Genomic DNA, 22,233 nt, shown 5'->3' with positions numbered 1-22,233 from the left:
GTGTGTGTATATATATATATATATATATATATATATATATATAAATGGCTTTGAGAGGAGGCTTCTTAATACTGTTTTGAAAATTCAGTAATAAATTCCACATTAATTCCTTTGAAATACTATGCTTATAGAAAAATATCTAACAACTGAGGGCTGTCTTAATATTCTTGTAGAGAAGCAAGACCATCGGCTTATATAAAAGAACACAGAGATGAAAAAGTCATCAGAATTTTTTTAGCTGTTATTCCTGTTTTGTCACTGAGACTGAGTTGTGGCTATTATTTAAATGTGGTCCGAATACAATACACTGACCTCCAAGTATTACCAGGTTTCATTATCACATGAAATGGGCAATTGCTATGTACAGTCCAGTCTATACAGCTATAAGAATCGATCTGTTCATGAGTTAAGCATACTGTTGGTCAGATAGAAGAAAATGATTGGTTTTGTAAAAATGAAAGCAGGTTTTCCTAGATTCTAAAAAACGGTGCAATTATGAACTAAGCTGTCAACAACTGAGTCTATGCCACATATACTGTGTTCCTGTTCTAGTTTTTCTTTTTGCTACCCATTTTTAATATGCAGAGCAACCATTCTCCAATAAAGATTAATAGTTGGAAATTGGTGCGGCTAGTCACTTGCTTAACAAAAGTTGGTGTTTTATTTAAGATGAAATACATCTCGGCACGATAGTCTTTATGCCATTTGCCTCGGCATTTTTGGGGCTTGATTCTGCATTCGAGTATAGACATGTTTTCATATTTGGAGAAGTTTCCATTCAACTCAATAAGAGTGTTGCATTGTTACAACTAATAGGGACTTTAGCAATTAAGTACGGTCTTAAATATTGATGGCATTAATGAAGTAGAGGATGCAGACTATTAAGCACTGCGCTTATGTGCTAATTTCCGTGGACTTGTTTGGATGCAGCAGTTGGGCGACTATGATGCAGTTGAGGGTTCTCAACTCTGCAATTGGCAATGAATAAAAAAATAAAATAAAATGATTGCTTATAATTATTCTTTTCACTGGGTACAGTAGGTAAATGAACGTCTTTGATCTACATAATCAAAGTCTACAGATACATTCCCAAGATAGGCTGAGACCAACTTTTCACATTGTGTAATCATAAAGGTATAACATTTCCCCTCTGAGTTGAAAACTTCATAGCCCTTGCCATAAAGCTATTATTCATTGTGTGGAATACTTTAGGATTACTCAAGCATTTCTCTTTACTAAGTACTTCAGTTTGGAAGAAAGTCAAGTAGCTTTTTCCTAGAGCAATTCAAAATACACATTGAACTGATTCAGCCCTAAAATGTGCCTTGAAAACTGGAATGTAAGTTTGAAGACAAAGACAAAAAATTGCATAATAAATTGGTCTTTTTAAAATTGGGGAGATTGCAAAGAATGTCATTTATTATTACTGGACAATATAGAAACACAAACCAGAGAAATTTCTGTTCCAAAGGATACACTTTTATTCCTTGGACATTATGACAGATTGAAGGAATGTTTTGAAGTAGTTGAATTATTGCACATGTAGAATAAAATCATAGGGGGAAATGTTCCTTATAAAGGAGATCCCTTATAAATGAATAGATGGAGTTTGGAGGTAGCTTTGTATAACTTAGCATTCAGATCTGAATTCTTAGAAATACTGACAAATTGCATTGAAGGTCTGAGCAGTCGTTAACACATTGCATACATAGTCAAACCAATTGGTTTAAGGATGTATCAGTAACTATGAGCTCTTCATTTGGCGCATGATAAGTGGCAACAAAAATTATTTTCTTTCCATCATTATCACCACCACCTTCCAACCTTTGTTGCTCAGCTCCTTAGTTTTATTCTCGATACAAAAGAATGAAAATCTGAACTTAGTTCTTTGAATACAAGTGCAGCGTCAAGTTTTGCTTTCCTTGCAGTTTTTCCTCCACTTTTGTTTCAATCTTGAAAGCTAATTTGCTTGTCAGACTTCATAAGCTGTATTGTATTCTTTTGTCAATTTAAAACAATTAGCTTTCATGGCATTACAAGTTATGTTAAAAGCTATGAGTATGTGCACTGGATTCTTGCATTACAGTCACACTTATTACCATAAAGGCTATGTGTAAAAGTTGCAAGAATCTCAACCGTCATCCTAGAAAAAGTGGTTCTCTTGCCGTCGCAGTTTTCAATCTACAATTAAAAGTATTACAGTAATGTTTGGAAAGGACTGGGACCACAAGACAAAGCAAAACTTATTTTCTTTGTACTTTTAAAATCTAAACTCTTTTAAACTCTTAGACCACAATCCAACACAAAGTTAGGAATATTTAACCCACTAATTTCTGTTTGCTTAAGTGTGTAACTGTGTTTTGGATTGTGGCCTCAGATTTCAAGGGACAAGTTCTTAACTTTGTTGATGGCAGTTGTCACTGTTAATTTGGCTTTAGCTGTTTGGAGAGACTGTAGTTTTAAAAATAGAGTGTTGTGGTTTTAAATATGGAGTAGCTATTAATGATCCTGCACATTTTGCATTTGTAGAAGATACAGTAGGAAGGTGAAATGAAGGAGAAAAGTTATAGTAAGGGACAAAGGGAAACGTGGGAAGAAGAAGATGCCAATTTCCAGTTGTAGCCTATGCAATCTGTGTGAATATGTAAGCCCTTGTGTAAGGTTAGGTATATGTACAATTTAGCCACTACAAAGTTGTGTGTGCAGTATTTTAATTAGGGGTTCTTAATGTTCTGTGTCTGTTTTATGGATAACTTTTATGCTTATGCCCAATAGCTTGTTTTTAATATTGTGACATTGTTTTAACTTCATTATATTAATTTAATTGAAAGCCACCTTGAGCAGGACTCTGAAGAGACAGTACAGAATTATCCTAACGAAATAAAATATTTGTTCTTTTGTGTAATCAGGATAATTAAAAACCCATCAGATGCAGTTCTAACTGCTCATTGTTCTGCATTTAAATGCTGTGAATTACTTCCTCACTTATCATAGACACACTCTTATACATATATTAGTCTGCGTAACCCAGTTACTAGATTAATTAAATTTTAGCTGCTTTGATTTCAAGGTGGTCTGTACAGTAAAGCTGAATCTCTGGTACACATGACAAGGCTTCATGAATTAAAAAATAGAGGAACGAGAAGTACAGGTTTACATGACAGTTCATTAGTCCATCTTTGTAACCCCAAATTATCTGTGCATGGATTTTTTTTTGTAAGGATATAAAATCCAGCAGTCTATTGAAGATTATCAGAAGATCCATTGTGTAATTACAGGTATGAGGGACAGGAAAAATGTATGGTGGAATTTGTCCTGAATCTGTTTCATGAATTGTGTCAGCTCCTCAACTTCTTATTTATTTCAGCCGATATTCTACTGAAATCCTTGGGACTCTTTTCCACTAATAGGCTGAATCATATAAGCCCCCCACCCCTCTTTTCGGTCAAGCCCACAAGCCTCTCACTAAAGTAAAAGTGGCTGAATAATTTTGTCTGCCAGTCTGATCCTAAGGACACGGAAATAAATGCCACTGATTTCAGTAAAGTTTAGTTTCAAAGAATTGTCCCAGGCCAGGAAAGCACAAGGGAGTGTTCCCAACAGCTGCTTTTCTTGAGAAACAGTATTCCACACTATAATGCTATCCTGTTCTCATGTTAAAAATTAAATTTGCAACATGGTGCAAAGGAACATTTGTTAGAAAAAAGCGAACAGGAGTATTTCGTAATATTACCCAACATGCATCTAAAGAGTCGTATATAGCAGCGGTGGCCAAACTGTGGCTTGGAAGCCGCATGCAGCTCTTCTAGACGTAGTGTGCTGCTTCCGGAGGTCTCTGAGTATTGTCATGGCTCTACAGTTTAGTTTAGTTTATTTCCCTCCCTTTCCATCTTTCCTTCTTTCTTTCCATGTCTTTCATATTTTCAATAAAAATGTTGGGGTTGCCAGTTCCAGCTCAGAAAATACCTGGGGACTTTGGGGATGAAGCCTATCAAGAATATGATATCACTTTTGTCAAAGGTCAGGTGATGGCTCTTCCCAAGCCCCACCCTTTCCAATTATGTCACTTCCAGCATACTGCACCCAAACCCCACCCCTTCCTGTGATTTCACTTTCAAGACACTCCCCCAAATTCACCTCTTCCTCTGAAGTCACTTCAATGTATCATGTCTTGCGGCTCTCAAATATCTGACGTTTATTATATGTGGCTCTTACATTAATTAATTTATTTATTGATTGATTTGATTTATATTCCGTCCTCCCCAGAATATAAATTGAATATTTGCAGCCCCTGGTATATAGAGTTGTGGGTATTTTCATATTTTTCCTTGTAATTTTAAGAAACAGCTCCTAAATCGGGAAATGTGGCTTGAACATTAAGTTCAGTCAAATTTTTTTGGCATCTTGCTTTGCATTAGGATCTAGAAATTGGGGAAACTGTATTATGGAAGGAACATATCTGAGCACAATATTTGGTTGCTTCTGATGTGAGTGTCAAAAGTGTGACTTCACTCTTGTGAAAGCTCCAGTATCTGGAAAGTTGCTTATTCAAAACAGTTTCATGTCCCCCAGTGAGGAATGAATTCATGAAAAATCATCCCAACTGGCCAAGGCCATATTTATTCAAATATAAAACCCTTCCTTTTAATTGGAGAAATTACATTTCATGGTATTTGGCATTAATGTTATGCCAAGAAATGGTAGGTAGTGGGAAGGATGACATACAATGGTGATTTCATATTCTGTGGCCAATAATGAAACAGGAAATTAAAAAATTTCCTCTTCTTAATTAGATTTTCTATCGGCTAGTAGCCATGAAACCTTTATGGGTATTAATAGGCCTCCAAAAGTAATAACAACGTTTTTGGTTTTGAACCATTAAAAGCAATTTCATAAAAAATATAAAATGAATGTAAGTCCCCCCCCCCGCCAAGACATGCAGAATACAGTTCTAAACAGAGTTACACCTTCTAATCCCATGAACTTCAGTAGACTTAGAATGGTTTAACTCTATTTAGGATTGTACTGCCAGACTGCTAGAATGTTTGCTCTTTAGAACAATTTGGGTTTGGGCTTGGAATATCAAGCTTTTCTTTTAACCATTTAACTAGTTTTCATTCTGTTCTGCCCTGGTATTTATTACCAGTATGCATATTTGTAGCCATGAACTGGATCACCCCAGGCTAGCCTTATCTCCTCAGTTCCTGGAAGCGAAGCCGGTAGCCCCCGGTCAGTACTTGGATGGGAGACCACCAAGGAAGCCCAGGGTCTCTACATAAAGGCAGGAAATGGCAAACTGCTTCTGTTTGTCTCTTGCCTTGAAAATCCAAATTTGTAGTTGAATCCACACATAAAAATGAGTGGTGGTCATTATTAATTCTCTGGATAGTTGGTAATCTTAGCAATAAGTGGTAAATTGTCTTAATCTTGAGATACAACAAATATTTATAGCATTAATATGTATTCTTATGACAGCAATAGTATAGATTTTTAAAACAATCACACTTACTTTTACAATATAGAAAAATCAGACCTCACTGATTTTCCTTGAGGCTTTTTAAAATTTAGCCCATAGAGCGGTTGAATTTTCATTTCTTCTTCAGTAAGCAACAAACAGGACATTCCACAGTTCTTCTGAAAATCTCCAGACAGACCTGGAAAGAATTCAGTTGCAGTCCAACCATCTGAGCCCCTTCTAGTCCGTGTTTTCTGCCTTCACATAGTTACAAAATCATCTCCCAGAGGGACTTTGTTGATCTGAACCCAGTTGAGTTTTGTGGTACATCAAATTTATCTGGGTTTGCAATATACAAGCAAGAAAAACTATACTTTTATGTACCTAAAATACTGTGGATATTGAAGCAACAGGGAATCGTTTATAACAAATCTCTCTCTCGTTGTTGTTGTTGTAGATCATCCTCCATTCTATGCACAAATATCAGCCTCGTGTCCACGTCATTCGGAAAGACTGTGGGGATGATCTGTCCCCAGTCAAACCCATTCCTTCGGGGGAGGGGGTGAAGGCATTCTCTTTTCCTGAGACAGTTTTCACAACTGTTACAGCATATCAGAACCAGCAGGTAACTTTGATTTTGTTTTACATTTATGCATATAGATAATTGGCTTGTCAGTGAATTCTAGGCAAATGGTGGGAGGAGATAAAATTTCTGCTATGACCTTCAGTTTAAAAAGACAGTTGTTTAATAGACTCTGTAATGTTTTATAGTCTCTGTAATGGAATTTGTTGTGGTCCTCAGAAAATGAATCAAGGGTGGGAAGCACAAAGCATATTGAATTCTGCTCCAAAAGCCTATAAATGCACTTCAGAAGGAAGAGTAAAAAGAAGCCTTGTTTCAGTCATTGTGAAAGAAAAAATTAGGGACATCCATTGCCAGAATTGCTCTTGTGAAAATTTTCATTTGTTTTACATGTTCTGTGGTACAAGTGATCATCATAATGTCCAGTCTCATATGTACAACCCAGGAACACCTGTGCATCTAGAACAACCATTCTCTGAAAAGTGTAATCTGGTCAGAGTGCTCTACGCTGTGATCACATCCAAGTTATAATCACTGTAATATGCTTTATGTGAGTGTGTCTTTGAAAGCCGCCTGGAAACTTTAGCTGGTTCAAAATTTGGCAGCTAGGCTACTGTCAGGGTCTGGATATAGGGATCGTATCACTTCTGCACTGTAAGTCCTGCACTGGCTGTCCATCTGTTTCCGGAAAAAATTCGAAGTGCTGGCTCTTTTATGGGGCCTGTATACTTGAAGGACTGTCCTTACCCATATTGTCCAGCCCCCCCAGTTATGATCCTCTTCTGAGGCTTTGCTCTCTGTGCTCACACCTTCAAAGGTAAAGTGATTGGTGACCAGAGACAGGGTTTTCTCAGTGATGGTGCATTATCTACACTGAACAGTTGCAAGAAGTAAGACTGGGATTTATGCTGTATTCAGTGAGATGCATACAAAATACCTGTGAACAGCTTGATGCAAGATCCTAAATTTGAGGGATATATTTGAGTTAATTGTGAGAGATTATTATTATAATCCAATATTTTTTTATTCACTTTATGCTATCGAGTCTTTCAACAAACACTGCAGTCATACAATTATGCTTTCTTCTTTAAGCACAGAAACTTTCTTCCTTGCAACATAATAGTTCTGAACTTCATTTTAAAATAAAAGCTGGATTCTTTTGGATTCTTTGGTCCAAGACTGTGTCCTTTGTTCTTGTTCCGTGCTACCACAGTGGTATCTACATGCCAGCACTGCAGTATGAAATAAATCATTTCATCATGGACTCCACTGCTACAGGGTGAAGACAGATGTAACATAAATAGAGGATTTTCAGTGAGTTTTTCAGCTGCGGAACAAGTTTTGCCTTGCAGTTGAATTAACGAAGGTGCCTGTTGAAAAAGAGAATCTTGACTCTGTTGTCATCTCCCAATGCTTTAGGAAGGCTGCTTGCTTTGGACACTTCTGTCTGTTTACTGTTGCTCTATTACTATTGTTCTATGCTTTGTCACCTGTGTAAAGTTAACATTGCACAAAACTCACGCAAGAAAACGCGATCTTCCACGTTTTTTTTCGGCATGTTGCGCAGTGTTTCGGGTTGAGGTAAGCCGTGCGGAAACGGCCGAGACGAAGCAAAAGGGAACAGACAATACTTCTATAATTGCAGGGTGCCTTGCTAACTTTATTTAGCTGGAGGAGACACACACACACACACACACATTTTGCATTCCGGTATAAGATGGATGTGAATAATCTTTCCTATGATTATACTGTGTTTTCTTGACAGATCACTCGACTCAAGATTGATAGGAATCCTTTTGCCAAAGGGTTTAGAGACTCTGGACGTAACAGGTGAGTTTTAGAATACTGATTTCATTTTTAACAACAATTATGAGGGATTTCATACTAAGAACACAAATAATAAGTTGCAAATAACATTAAGATTAATGTGGTGTAAGAATAATTATTATGAAACTTTGTTTTTCCCATTCAAACTAGAATTAAGGAAGTTGTTTAAGTTACATTTTTTTCACTCATGCTGAGTCCTGAACTTTCAGTCCACTTTCAATGCACTAACAGTAAAATCCAGTAGCAAAGTGCATCGAAAGTGCCTTGTTCCATGTTCCGTGTATATGAAAGCAGATTAAAGTTACATGTCTAAACATGGATCGCATGAAACTGAATTGCATATTGTCCTCGTTTCAAAAATAAGCATTAGGTATGGATTTATAGAGACTAAAGCAGTAATATCACAGTCAGAAATGTTTTCAGAATTTTTGCTACTAACTCTGGAAAGAATTAGGCTGTTTTGCATATTTACTTATTATCAATACTCTCTTTTGCGCAACACTTTGTTTACACCTACAGGGAATACATCGGTGCATTAGCAATTTTATAGCATTGTAATACCGTAGGGTATTCTGCACTATAAATTTGCACCTGTTTTATATCAGTTTAACTATCGTGCTTCCTTCCAGGGATCCTGACAGCAATGATTGTTTAACAAAATGCTGAGAATTCTGTGTTAAAGATCCATTGCCTGCTTACCCTATGCAAAACTGCAGTTCAGGGGGAACAGGAATGACTGCAAGTTTAGGGCAGACATGCCGTTAAATATGCTTACCTAGATAGGTTTAGGAACAGTATTTCCCCCTCCTCTCTAATGCATGCTGTTCATATTTATAGCATCAAGAGAAAAGAAAGAAATGTTTGTAAAGACTGGAAGATCTTCACCAACAAAAATTCTAGATTGGTGTGTTTTTTACAAGAATTAAGTCAAAGCAGATTAATTATAATGGGCTCTAGTTTTATTTGTAATTTGTTTAATTTCACAATGGATTTATTTCATGAAAGATACAAAGGTGAGTGAAAATCTCCCCCCCCCCCACACCATTTGCCATCAAATTTGTCCTTCTGCCCTACAGTTCTAAATGAAAAGGAACACTTTAAAACGTTCAGAAAATAAACTTAAAATAAATCTGCATTAAACAAACAAAATTGTTATAGCTTAAAACTGCATTGTTTTAGACTCTGTCATATGAAAAAAGAGTAAATGTGCTAGGTTTTTATTAGGCCTATTTAAGTCAGGACAATAATAATCTGTAAATCTTTAGTAAGGCAATCCTAAGAACACTTTCCTAGGAGTAATCCTGTTTGAATAGACTTCTCAGTAGACCTGCTTAGGTAAAAAAGTTTCCAGAAAAAAGGCAGGGAGTAATAATTCTCTGTTGCAGAAGATAATAGGAAAAGATGTAATGTGTTTAAATTGCTGGAAACTTTTTCAATATTAGATGTTTTCATGCAAAACCACCACTGCAACGCCCAGTATCAATAATATTCTGGTGAGTTAAATTCTACACTAATTCATTGGTGAAAAATCAATCAAATACGTTACTTTAAGTAACTGCAGTCAGCATTGGTAGAAATAGTAGCTTCGTGTTCAAGCAACTGCCATGCAAGCTGCCCTCTCTTAATAATCTTGAGGATGGAAGAATTATGTGCAAGACAGGGAACTTTGGTGAATGAAAAGTGACTGTTAGAAGCAATAGTGGGGGAGGGATGAGTAGAAAAAATATTTTATATGCATATGGGCTAGTGTTAAATCGTTGATATTTACAGTTAAAAGATTTCAAGAAGCAGATGTTGCTCTTGAGGAGAGGTCATGACTCAGTGGTAGAACATCTGCTTTGCACACAGAAGGTCCCATGTTCAGTCCAGTTAAAAGCATCAGGTAGTAATTAATATGAAATAGTAGTACCTGAGCCACTGCCAGGAAAATAGACAGTATTCACCTTGATAGACCAATGGGGTAAGGCAGGTACATTTATTCATGTAATGCCAATCAGAATAGGCAAAACTCAGCAAGATAGAGCCATAGTTTGATTCACTGTGCAGCGGCTTCATATATACTTTTGGTGTCAAAGCAGTTAGTACGCACTCTCAATTTTTCAGTTTATCACTGCAGCCATGAGAACTTCTACTTTTCAAAAATGAAAATTTGTTTAGCTATTAGAGGAAGATGTAATTTGTCTTGTATTTTTAGAAGAGTCCATATAAGCTGTTGACAAAAATTGCTTCAATATAGCATCAATTCAAGAAGGTCACCCATTGTTCCTTTGAGAGCCTTCTAAACCAGTACTTGGAAATCCAGAGATTAGAAAGGAGTTAAGAAATTAGATCTATTCCATGGCTGATGTATCACCAAATGGTGCTGAGGAACAATTAAAAGAACAATTTAATAAACAAGATTGTAAATTAAGGGGAAAAACTGAATTTTTACTGTTAATTTCTGGAGATCTGAAACATCTCAGGGGAAATTTATAAAACATTGTTGCAACACTACACAGAAACGGAGCAAGTCAAAACCTGTATGATAAAATGGATGGAAAATTTTGGAGAAACTATTCCAATGAACCTATGGGACGACCTATGGACCAAGGATATAAAATTTACAGCCTGTCAGTTATTAAGAGAAAATTGGTATAAAATGTTTTTCAGATGGTATATTACCCCTAAAGACATTGCGAAAATTACTAAAGGCTATAATGGTCAATGCTGGAAATGTCTTTTGTTATATGGTGACAGCAGCTAGAGAGTTATATGCAGCGAGACAGAAAGCTGATGCCTCTCCTGAAGTGTCAGCGTGGATAGATAAGGTTCATGAATATGCTTTAATGGCCTAATTAAATGCTTATGTACACAATAGACCAATAATTGAATTTTGGGGAAAATGTAGAGATTTCTTTGATTACTTAGCCCAGAACTAATATTAATTAAGGTAGCATAAAAATAAAAAGATGACGCATAGGGAATGATTAGTGAAATAGTTGATACTAGCGTTTGTATAAGCAACAAGGAAAAGGAAGGAGATTTATTATACAGCTAAGTTTTATCAGTTGAATTTAATTTTAAATGTAGTGCTTGTTTGTTATAATTTAGTTATAAAGATGCTAATTGTTTAAGTTAGTGTAAGTCTCAAATTCACTTCAACTACTGCCTGTATAAACTTTATTACACACTTTCTCTAATCTTTTTTTAAAAAATTTTTTTTAAAGAAGTTACTATTGTATATTCAGCAAAGTGCTACACTGTGGGAGCAATCCTAAGCATTTCTACTCAGAAGAAAGTCCCTTGTTATTCAGTGGGGCTTATTCACCACCAGCTCCAGGGTTTCTGGCGCCCGCGGCCACCCCCATGTGCATGCACACACAGTGCGCGAGCACACCCCCAGCCTACGTGATGACGTCACCACATGATGACATCATCACACAGCAAAGCTGGGCCTATTGGCTGGTGAGTGGCTGGGGCAGCACACGGAGGCGCGCTCCGTAGGCCGCCCCGGCCGCCTGCTGTGCCTGGCCCATGGCTGCTGCGCCCAGCCAGGGGCGTGTGGCAGCGGCGCAGGGCTGGCCGGCTGCAGCAGCCACGGGCCAGGCATGCTAGCTCCGTAGCGAGCACCTCTGTCACCGGCGCCCCCTCCAGCACCCCAGCACCTGCGGCACCTGCCTCACCACCTCAATCGTGGCACCGGCCCTGGGCTTATTCCCAGGAGTGTCGTTCGGATTGCAACCTAAATCAATTAAACATTAGTATGTCAGGTTCTCAGCTAGTATATATTGGTATAGCTTCAATACAAGTAACTGATGTTAATGCATTCCAAGCAACAATCTTTCCCAGTACTGTGTCCTAAGCATACTTATTTGGAAATTAATCCCATTAAAATCAGTGAAGTATGGTCTCATGTAAGTAGTTTAGGATTGCATGGATTTACCAGACCTCCCCTACTACATAGCCCTGGTTTGTGATCCAAATGTTAGACATGGCATTGTGGGAGGGGGTGCTTTATACAGTATCCAGTGCAACACAAGGAAGTCCATATGCTGGACATACTCATGGGGAAGTGGTTTTGGTGCAGTTTGGATCTCAGCCTAAATCCATTAATATGAGTCTAGTCCCCTCCCCCATGTTCATATTTCTGCAGCATTGCATACGTAACAATATCAAGATGAAAATTGTTACCTTAGTATAGCTTGGCAGAAATACTGTTTTATAGTTCTTTTAGGAAGCTTTAGGCAACCTGTAACTAAAAAGTTTAATTTTTTGTTCACGTTATTTACAGTCTCACACATGGTTTTGTAGAAACCAGTGGCTTTATCCTTTGAAAGCACTCTTTTCCGGATGAATGTTTTGCAATGTGAAATAGAATTTATATACTGAGAATAGTTAGATCCTTCATGTAGGCCTTAGAAAATGATCCTATAAAAATCTTTACTCAGGGAGGTATGAAAATTTCTTTAAGTACTTCAGGAGAAAAATATGATGGCTTAGTTAAATAAAATCAGCCATTTGGTAGTATAAATTAGGATGGTGTTAAAATGTGGAAATTGTTGGAAGACATCTTGTATAAATTATCACCTTGGCTGGACTTCTCCAGGAGGTGGGCTTTTATCTCTGTTTTAACTAGAAATGAAAAGCCTCCATTACCACAGGGGGAAAAATGAATGCTATTTTTAAAGTCCACATTTAGTAAATGTTTTATAGCTCTTTCCTGCAACAGTTCTGAAATCTTTCTGGAACCACTGAATTAAAAAAGCATATCAGGAAAAAAGATTGGTTGATTCAAACTATTATGGTAAATATAATTCTAGTTTTGATTTTTCCCCAAAGAGAATGAATTCTATAAGTTAATTATGCACTGTGTGAAGAATTTTTCTTTCATCTCTCTTAAATAAATATGCAATCCATTTATTTGGTTGACCTTGATTTCCGGTGCTATGAAAAGGGAGAAATATTTCTGTCTCAACTCTTTCTCCACTGTTCACAATCCTATAATCCTTTTTATCATGTACACTTTTAAAAAAAAAATCAAAATGCTTCCTGTCTCTGATGATTTTGGTTTTTCTTTCCTACACTTTTTCCAGCTCTAAGATGTAAACATAATTACATTGGTTGTATCGGTATGTAGGCTTAACTTTTTTGTCTTTCAGAGCTCTTGGAGGAGGCCTATGTAGCGCAAAACAGGGCTGGTATCTGGTTTCTAAAGAGTTCTCACTGTGCTCCATCCATTTCAAATGAGTTCCGTATCCCAACCATTTCTAGTTCCATGTATTTTTAACATTGAAATGTCAGCCAGATGTATAATATAGTATCCACTGTTTAGATTCTAAGTACAAGATGGCATTCTGGCAATTTCCAGAAGTACTCATATGGAAAAGCAATATTTGGGAGGTATTTAATATATTTTTAGCCTTTGAAATATTTGATTTAGCAGTAGCAGGAAGGAAGAAAGCCAGCACCCTGTGTTTTTGGCTTTTGTGTGTCTTACTCTCAAACAAGTTCATTGCAAATGACTATGAGGGCATAAAACCAGTTGCTTGTTGCTGTTCAGTTTAAAATACTGTATATAAAAATACTTGTAACCTTATTATTAAAAGTAAGCCCCACTCTGTAAGGCAAGGGTATGTATGCAAATGGAGAGCTTGTGTGTGGAAAAATGTGAATGAGAGAGTGAGAAGACGTCATAAAGCACTGTGAAACGTCAGAAGCAAATTAGAGATTATTCTCACAAAATGTTGTTCTTGTGCTGTTTCCTAGGATGGGATTGGAAGCTTTAGTAGAGTCTTATGCATTCTGGAGACCCTCACTGCGGACACTTACATTTGAAGATATACCTGGGATTGCTAAACAAGGTATCAGTGTCATTGAGGGACTTGGGAGGCACCAGATTAGTCACTGTGCATGCAGTATAGATCATGCTTAAAACAGCATCAAAATGTCCATTGATTTGAATAGATGGAAAGTGAACCTTGTGTTTATAACTCAATCAGACCAGTCAATCCCCTGCAACAGTTTTTTCCCTTAGTTACAACATGGCAAACTGACGTTGAGCAATTTTAGCAAGTACTCATATGGAGAAGCAGTCTTGATTATTAAATGTAATAACCATTTCCCCATGTCACCAGTATATTTAAATACATAACACTCTTACAATTCCACTCCAAAATTTGTTGCACAAAAAAATACACCAAAAAAAACGTTAGGACTTGGAGCACAGTAACTGCTATGCTCATACATTGCAAAATATGACTTTGGCATTTTGCAGCGTACCATGCCAACACAAGAAAGTGTTTAGGATTCTGTAGAGTTTGAATCTGCAGGGGGAAAAGTTGGTATTTTATTATCTCTTCCCTTGATAAAATTTGTTTTATTGCCAGAAGGCCAGAAAACTGCTATTCCGTCAGTTTGTCTTTGCATTCACATTCCATATGTTAATATGTTAGAATCCCAGTTTGTGAAGTGTATACTGTTTGTATACCAGGCAGTTTTTTACCTGCTTACTTCCTTTATACCTTGCCTTTCTCTTCAAAGGCAGCTCACATCATTCTCATCTCCATTTTAGCTTCACAACAACCCTGTGAGGCAGTTAGGCCAAGAGAGTGTGATTGGGCAAGATCAGCCAGTGAGCTTTTATGACAGAGCGTGGATTCGAACTGGGGTCTTCCAGATCCTAGTCCAACACTCTAACCACTCCGACCATGACGACATTTTTACAAAAACTGAAACAAGTATTTGGACTAACCTTTTAACTGAAAAATAAACAGGGAACTGAAAAAATGAAAAAAGGGGGCAGTAGAAAATAGTTACACGTAAAGGACAAACTACAAGCACAGACCAAGGTGCCCTCTACTTAAGATAGTTTGGTTTGGTTTAAGAGTTTGGTTTAAGATGCAAGCTCAAGGTGTACAGATATAGCTGGAGAACCAGTATGTTACAGTGGCTAGAGATCTGGGTTCAAATTTCCAATTAGTCATAAAGTGACTTAAGGTACTCTTCTCACCTTTACTCATCTTGCAGAGGATAAAAATGAGAGAGCAGGAGCTATCTTAAGTATGTTTTCTCAGAAGTACATCCCATGATGTTCAGTAGAGATAAGCTTCATTAGGATTTCAACCTATTTACACTGCCTTAGAATAAAGATGATATAGAAGCATAAATCTACGGCTTCTTCTATTGACTTTTATGTTTTGATTCCCGTTTCACTGAAATGTCATTTTTCTGTTATAACAGATTGGCTCTAAGCAAATGGCAAATCCCAAATATATCAGAAGGAAGGAGGTGTCATAACATGTTTTTAGCCTGGTTTTAATGTTTGTGTTTTTCATGTTTTTTTTTAAGATTAAAGTAAAGCATGGCTGAAGTGGCTGTTATATTTGGATTTATTGTTATTGTAAGCGTTAATTGTTTGTGGCTATGCTTTAAGGCAGAGCAGTAAGACTCAGTATTATTTGAATCTATAGAACACTTCTGATTGAGGTTTGCCCTGCTTGGCTTGGTGGCAGTGACCCTAACTGGGAAATGTTATTAAACCACAGTTGTTGCGTGACTCAGATCAGACTTTTATTATAAGACCTTAACAACATACTTTGTAAACTGCTCTGTGTAGGTGTTAAGCCATCCTGAAGGGCGGTATATAAATTGAATGTATTGTTGTTGTTATTCAAGCTGACAATTCAGATTTAGATCAAGATGGGTAGCCGTGTTAGTCTGTCTGTAGCAGTGGAAAAAAGCAAGAGTCCAGTAGTACCTATAAGACAAACAAAATTAGTGATAGGGTATGAGCTTTCGTGAGCCACAGCTCACTTCTTCAGATACAGTTAGAATGCCCATTCTCGCTGTATCTGAAGAGGTGAGCTGTGCCTCACAAAAGCTCATACTCTACCACTAATTTTGTTTGTTTTATAGGTGCTTCTGAATTCAGATTTAGCAAAGGTATCATTGCTAAATTAAAATTGAGTTCAGGACTTGAAATTGAATAGAAGAAAGGAGCTTTCTTTGCAAAGAGATTTAGTTTGACCTATCAAATTTGACTTTTGGAAAGTTACATGGCTTGCCAAAAACATTGTTTAGGAAACTTTAATGAAGTGAAGCTGACTAGGACGAAGTAGGAGGCAGATCAATTTTAAAATTGGATATCTACCACTAAAAGTGAGAGCGCTGTCTGGTCTGTTTCAGTGCACACATTTTTTACTCCAGAGGTAGGATCCAGCCAAAGTTAAGCACTTTGGATTTCAATGGGTGAGTTAGGCACGCATTTAAATCTCATTGAAATCAATGTGACTTAAAAGTGCTTAACTTCATTTGAATCATGCCTCAGGCATTTTTGTCTACAGCTGTCACTATAAGATCATGCCAAGTTAAGTAATTTGTGGAGTAGTTTTTAAAATAAACATCTCTACCCCTGTAAAAAAAATTCTTTTCTCAGAAATTCTCACTAGTTTTTGACCTAGCCCAATATTCAGATTTCGTTTTTCATGCTGTCATTTGTTGCTTAGAACAGCAGAAACTTAGAAAATCAGTCAAGCAGTGACATCCTTCTATTAGTTTTTCTAAATAATTATATCTCCAAAATACCTAGTTTTATTTGTTTCAGAATTTCCAGAAAAATTCTTTGCTCTGGAGTAAAAGTACTGGTAGCAAAAGCTCTAGGTTGGTTACATTTGGCAAATTGGAAGAAGTATGTGTGTCAAGAAATATTTTTGGTGGAAAGTTAGCTTTGGATCTGACATCCACATTAGAGAGATGCTGAAGAATTTTCAAGTGCCTTAAGGTCATTCTTTCTGTTTTTTCTTCTGTATTAATTGCTGGGGTTAACAGATGCATAAAATGAATGTCCCTTCTAAGTAGTTTAGTTTAGAGATGAAAGATCATGCTAATGGGCTCTCATCCACTTCCAAGAAGCCATGTATAACTTTCAAGGACAAAAGTGTCTTCCACATAGATTATTTGCATAGAGTTCAATGTTTTGCAGAAGTGTTTTGTTTTTTCCTGTTTCCCCACAGCATCATGGTACATTCATGAACCTTTGGGGGCGATGTTCCTCAGCTTTTTGCTGATCTTTCTCAAACCTGTTTTGCTCAAAAGCTTTGGGAAAGATCAAACTAAAGTCTGATGGGCTGCTGTGTGGATGGAAAAATTTGGGTTTTCTGGCCCACACAGAAGTCATTTTCCCTGACCCTATCCCCACAGCAGCCATCATCCCCCCCCCCCCCCCCGCCGCCACTGGGGCACTTTTGATTTTTTTTTAAAAAAATCAACACTAGACTATTGTATTTTTATTTATTTATTATACTTCATATATACCCCTCCTTTGCCCCAGTAGGGACCCATATTGGCACATTGCTTTCCTCTTCTCCATTTTATCCTCACAACAACACTATGAGGTAGATTAGGCCAAGAGACTGTGACTGGGCCAAGGTTAGCCAGTGATCTTTGATGGCAGAGTGGTGATTCGGACAGTTTCTAGTCCAACATTAACTGCTATACCATGCTGCCTTGTACCAATAAGTGTAGCAGTTTCTCTGATGTCCCAGCCTTTTCTTTTTAAGTAAGTCTCTAGCCTCTTCTCTTGTGGAGATACGAAGAAGACATATCTTGGCAAAGGAGGAGACTAGAGACTTTTTAAAAAATGAATGTTGGGGATTAAAACTACTACACCTATCAGTAGGGGTGTGCACCGAGAAAATTTCAGCTTTGCTTATGAGGGGTTCTGGAATAATTCCATTCCATTACTGTTTGTTCTGGCTGGAGCAGTGCAGGCTTGGATCTGATCCATTTGATTATTTTCGTTTTCATGAGTTTTAGCCCATTATGTGCATACAAGTCAGATGTTAGCTGCACATGTGCAAATGTACAATGTTCTTTTCAAGGGAGGGGTGGGGAAATGTGGCTCTGAGGCAGCTGTTTTTGCATGCAATGGCAACAAAATTGCACAGAACACAGGCCTCCCTCTAAACCATCGACTCACTGCGTTTGAGAGCACACAACAATGAGGTTCCACATTTATGAACCCAAAGAAATGCTTGGGGAGGGTGTGTGTCAAGATGAGTGTTGGGCAGCTGTGCACATACACACACTGTTCTTTTGTGTGTGGGGGTGGGATTGGGGAAACAAGGCTCTATTAACACTTAACCAAAAACAGCATCATCCCAAACCCCATCAATCCAATGAGTTTCTTATCAAGCACATGAAAACTCAGAAAACAGCGGACTCCAAAGAAGGTGGGGAACTTATTTATTTTTAGGTATTTTATTAAAAGAGAAAATAGCACTGAACTGTAGGGAAAATATCAAAAGCAAAATATATAACAGAAAGTGACATTAGACAGTAAACATAATATCAAAAATAGAAGTATTAAAAGTACATTATAATATTAAAAAGTAACATTACAGAATAGGCATAATATCAAAACCAGAATATATAGCAGAATATTAAAACTATACATAATATTTCACCTCTCTATCCCCCCACTTATTTACATAAAGATACATTTGCTGGCAAATGTATCTTTATGCATGGCATGCAAGCAAGAAGTACTCCACTGCCAACCAACACAGTGCAGCAGAATTTTTAAATAATGTTTCTTTATGATAGTGACAACGTCAATACATATTACCTTTGAGTCCTGATGTTATGCCATGTTTCCCTGTGCCTTGTAGTTTCATTTCCATGGTGAGGGGTGAATCCTCCTCACCTAATCTGCTTTGCAGCAGCCCAGGACTCCCTGTTTAAATCCGCTGGCCTATCGTGGCACAGAAAGGAGAGGGTTTGATGTTTCCTATTTTTTACCAGTAGAAGTGGGAGATTGGGCAGGTTGCTAGCTGCAAGTGTTCTTTTCTGACTAAAATCTAGGATCTGGGAGACTCAAGTTCAACTCCCCCTTTGCTATGGAAGCTTGATCAGTGGCTTTGTGCTGAGAGTTTGTGACTGGCCCAAAGTCACCGATCAAGCTTCCATAGCAAAGGGGGCATTTGAACTTGAGTTCTGCACAACCTACCTCACAGAGTTCTTATGAGGGTAAAAATGGAGGAGTGGAGAATGATGTAAGTCACTCTGGGTGCCCATTGGGGAGAAAGGAGGGATACAAAACAAGTAAATAAATGAGGCAGCTCCATGTCTTCTTGGCTAGAGGCTCCCTATAGAGAATGTGCGTGTGTCCTGTGGTCTCTTAAATTTATTTATTTGCTATTTACCAGGTGTTGGGGAGCAATCTATGATACATGAGGTCTTATCCAGATTCCATAGTTATTGATAGTTTCTTGTTAACATCCTAGATTTGAGGTGGTTTATGTAACATTACATAGCTGATAAGGAAAGAGTGAGAAGAGAACACTAACAAAAAAAGAGAGATGACTGTCTGATCTTTGTACTTATCTGACATAAAAGCTAATCACATGTAATTAATTAAAACGTTTATACTTTAGTTTTTTCTGTTTTAAGTCAAAGTAGCTTACAATTCTAAAAGCCATACATAAAAAATAACATCCCATTTAGCAGTTGCAGCTCAAACTCCATAAAAAGTAATCACAAACAGTGACTTTCAGAAAACTTCTAAGGATAGTGCCCACCTCATCCCCTCAATTGGAAACCATTGCTGAAAAGCTCTGGTAGGTGCCAAACAGGCAGCCTTAGGTGTGGTAGAAAGAGGCATCTGAAGAGCAATAATTGGTACATGGAACATGTGCATCCTAGGCCATGAAGGGCATTAATTAGTATAACCTGACTTCCATAAGAAGCTGTGTAATGGAAATCTGAATCTCTGAGGTACAGTAACAGCCTAGTCCAATACATACTTATTTTCTTTACAAAATGCATGTGCTGTTCTTTTGCTCAGTCATGGCCACCAAGGCAGCTGATGCTTGAAACATTATGAAATATCAAAAAACCAATTAAAACTAAAATGTATATTAAAAGCTCGTAAAACAGTAATTAAAACATAGGCAGGAAGGAGGGACAGCCAAATGAAACAAAAAGTCTTCACTTTGGAAGAAGACAGTAACAGAAGAGGACTAATGAATATCCCTTGGAGATAAAGTTCCATAGTTTTGGTGCCACAGCCAAAAAGGTTTGGTGGAGACACCCGAAGCAGTTCCTTGGAAAAAGGCCTTAGTAGTTGGGTAGGTTTGTATAGGAGCCCTGAATATCTGGTGGTGTTTGCAGCGTGTGAATTGTGCCCACCACAGCTGTGGTAACCTTCGATCTGTGTTCCTGTGCCGCTTTTATCTATTATGCTGGTTTCATAGATACTTTCCTAAAAAACTCGTTTAAGTCCTAAAAGAGGACATGCCTAGGACTTGTACTGTGGTACAATTTTTTAAGGATTGTGATTTTCAGATACATGAGGCTGCGAGGGAGGGGAAAGATTCCCTTTCACCAAGAGCAATTTTAGTAGCTGTTGTGTAATGGATCGTTTTTACACTTAGATTGGAGGAATCTGGGTTCATACCCCTTGTTAGCCATGATGGTTTTTTGATTGCCATGGACAACTCATTATTTCAGCCTAACGTACCTAAGGTGTTGTCAGAATCCCATTTAGTTCACTCTGAGGACAGTATACAAATGCAATAGAAAAACTATTTTTTTCCCCTGTGACTCTTTATATTCTGATACTGTCTTCCAGGAAATACTGGCTCCTCTTCTTTGCTCCAGGGAACTGGCAATGGAGTACCAGCCACTCATCCTCATCTCCTGCCTGGGTCTCCTTGCTCTTCTCCGGCATTCCATCTCGGGCCCAACACTAGCCAGCTCTGCAGCCTTACTCCAGCTGACTACACAGCTTGTACCCGTTCAGGCTTAGCTCTTAACAGATACAGCACTTCCTTGGCTGAAACCTACAACAGGCTTACCAATCAAACCACTGAGACCTTTGCCACCCCAAGAACTCCCTCTTACGTTGGCGTATCAAGTAGTTCGACTGTGAACATGTCTGTGACGGGCAGCGACAGCGATGCATTTAGCTGTCCGCAGACGGGTTTGTCAATGCAGATTTCAGGGATGTCTCCACAGCTTCAGTATATTATGCCTTCCCCTTCAGGCAACGCCTTTGCCACAAACCAAACCCATCAGAGCTCTTACAACACTTTCAGACTGCACAGCCCTTGTGCTCTCTATGGATACAACTTCTCCACATCCCCTAAACTGGCTGCCAGTCCTGAGAAAATTGTTTCTTCCCAAGGAAGTTTCTTAGGGTCGTCGCCAAGTGGAACCATGACTGATCGGCAGATGTTGCCCCCTGTGGAAGGAATGCACTTACTTAGCAGCGGGGGGCAGCAGAATTTCTTTGACTCTAGGACCCTAGGAAGCTTAACGCTGTCATCATCTCAAGTATCTGCACATATGGTTTGATAAAGCGTTTTTTTTAAGAAAAATAAACACGTACTGTGCATTGGTTTTTACAATGTATTCCTTTTTGGATTATACAAAGGTGATGTACCTTATAAGGTGTTTATGTTGGGAGGAAAATCATCAGAGAAAGTTTTTGAGTCCTTTGACTTGCCTATGGGCAGATATTTGGATATGCTTGAGAGTTCTGAGTTTGTTTGCAGAATCAGCCCAGTTTAGATTCCTGGTAGCATTCTCTTCATTTTATAAAGCACGTGTGGCCATATGCAACAAATTAAGCAGGATTTCCTCCAGCATTCTCCACATCTTGTAACGAACAAACCAGCACTCAGGCCTGATTTAGATGAAACCCCCCCCCCCACACACACACACACAAAACTACCAATTTATAACAGCTATCCTTAAAAGTATTTCTACTACAATGAGCTGATGCTGCAAGATGTGATATTTGTCTGTTGTCAGAGAGAGAGAACACATGCTCATTGGTTAGGTTACATCTAGAAGTCTAACAGTGATATATATTTAAAATAAAGGGACAGATAATTTTCCTTCTCAAGCTTTATACAGTGTTGTGGATTTTCAGTGTGGAGCCCTTACTGTTAGAAAGCAGAGGAACACATACTGGCCTCACATCATTTACATGGAAGAGCAAACGGCAGTGGTGACAATCTAAATGCAGCAGTTCAAAGGGCAGTTTGGCTGGCTTTTCTGTGCAAAATAATTTTAAGGGAAATTCAGTCCATATGAAAAGAATATAAAGATTTTCTACAGAGACTTAATATTTTAGGTATTAAATACAGGTTTGTAAAAGTAAAAGACAAGGCAAGATTGCTAAATATTTCCATAAACTTGGTGTCTAAGCAGTGTTGGGTTGCTTCTGGAAGGCAAGGTTGGAGTAGCATTTATTCCCATCCTGTCCTTATGCAACAATAAAAATGTGTACTTTTGTCCAACGTGTAGATGATTGGAATCTTATTGCCAGGGGACCCCTTACAGCTTCTTCTTTTTACATTCAGTGTTCTGTACTGTCTTAAAATGC

General features: G+C 37.9%; 1 protein-coding gene across 1 annotated transcript in view; it reads left to right on the top strand.

Moving 5' to 3' along the window:
• Positions 1-21,555, top strand: part of TBX18 (T-box transcription factor 18) — a 30,898-nt gene extending 9,343 nt beyond the window's left edge. The window contains exons 5-8 of the mRNA XM_054978551.1: positions 5,913-6,080; positions 7,804-7,868; positions 13,611-13,705; positions 20,473-21,555. Coding sequence (XP_054834526.1) covers positions 5,913-6,080; positions 7,804-7,868; positions 13,611-13,705; positions 20,473-21,197 — 1,053 coding nt within the window. The 3' untranslated portion in view covers positions 21,198-21,555. The remainder of the gene's footprint in view (positions 1-5,912; positions 6,081-7,803; positions 7,869-13,610; positions 13,706-20,472) is intronic.
• Positions 21,556-22,233: the final 678 nt, after the last annotated feature.

This window comes from Eublepharis macularius, chromosome 1 (assembly GCF_028583425.1).
Source record: "Eublepharis macularius isolate TG4126 chromosome 1, MPM_Emac_v1.0, whole genome shotgun sequence".
Lineage (NCBI taxonomy): Eukaryota > Metazoa > Chordata > Lepidosauria > Squamata > Eublepharidae > Eublepharis > Eublepharis macularius.
The sequence above is the reverse complement of the archived record's forward strand: the minus strand, read 5'-3'. Positions and strand labels throughout refer to the sequence as shown.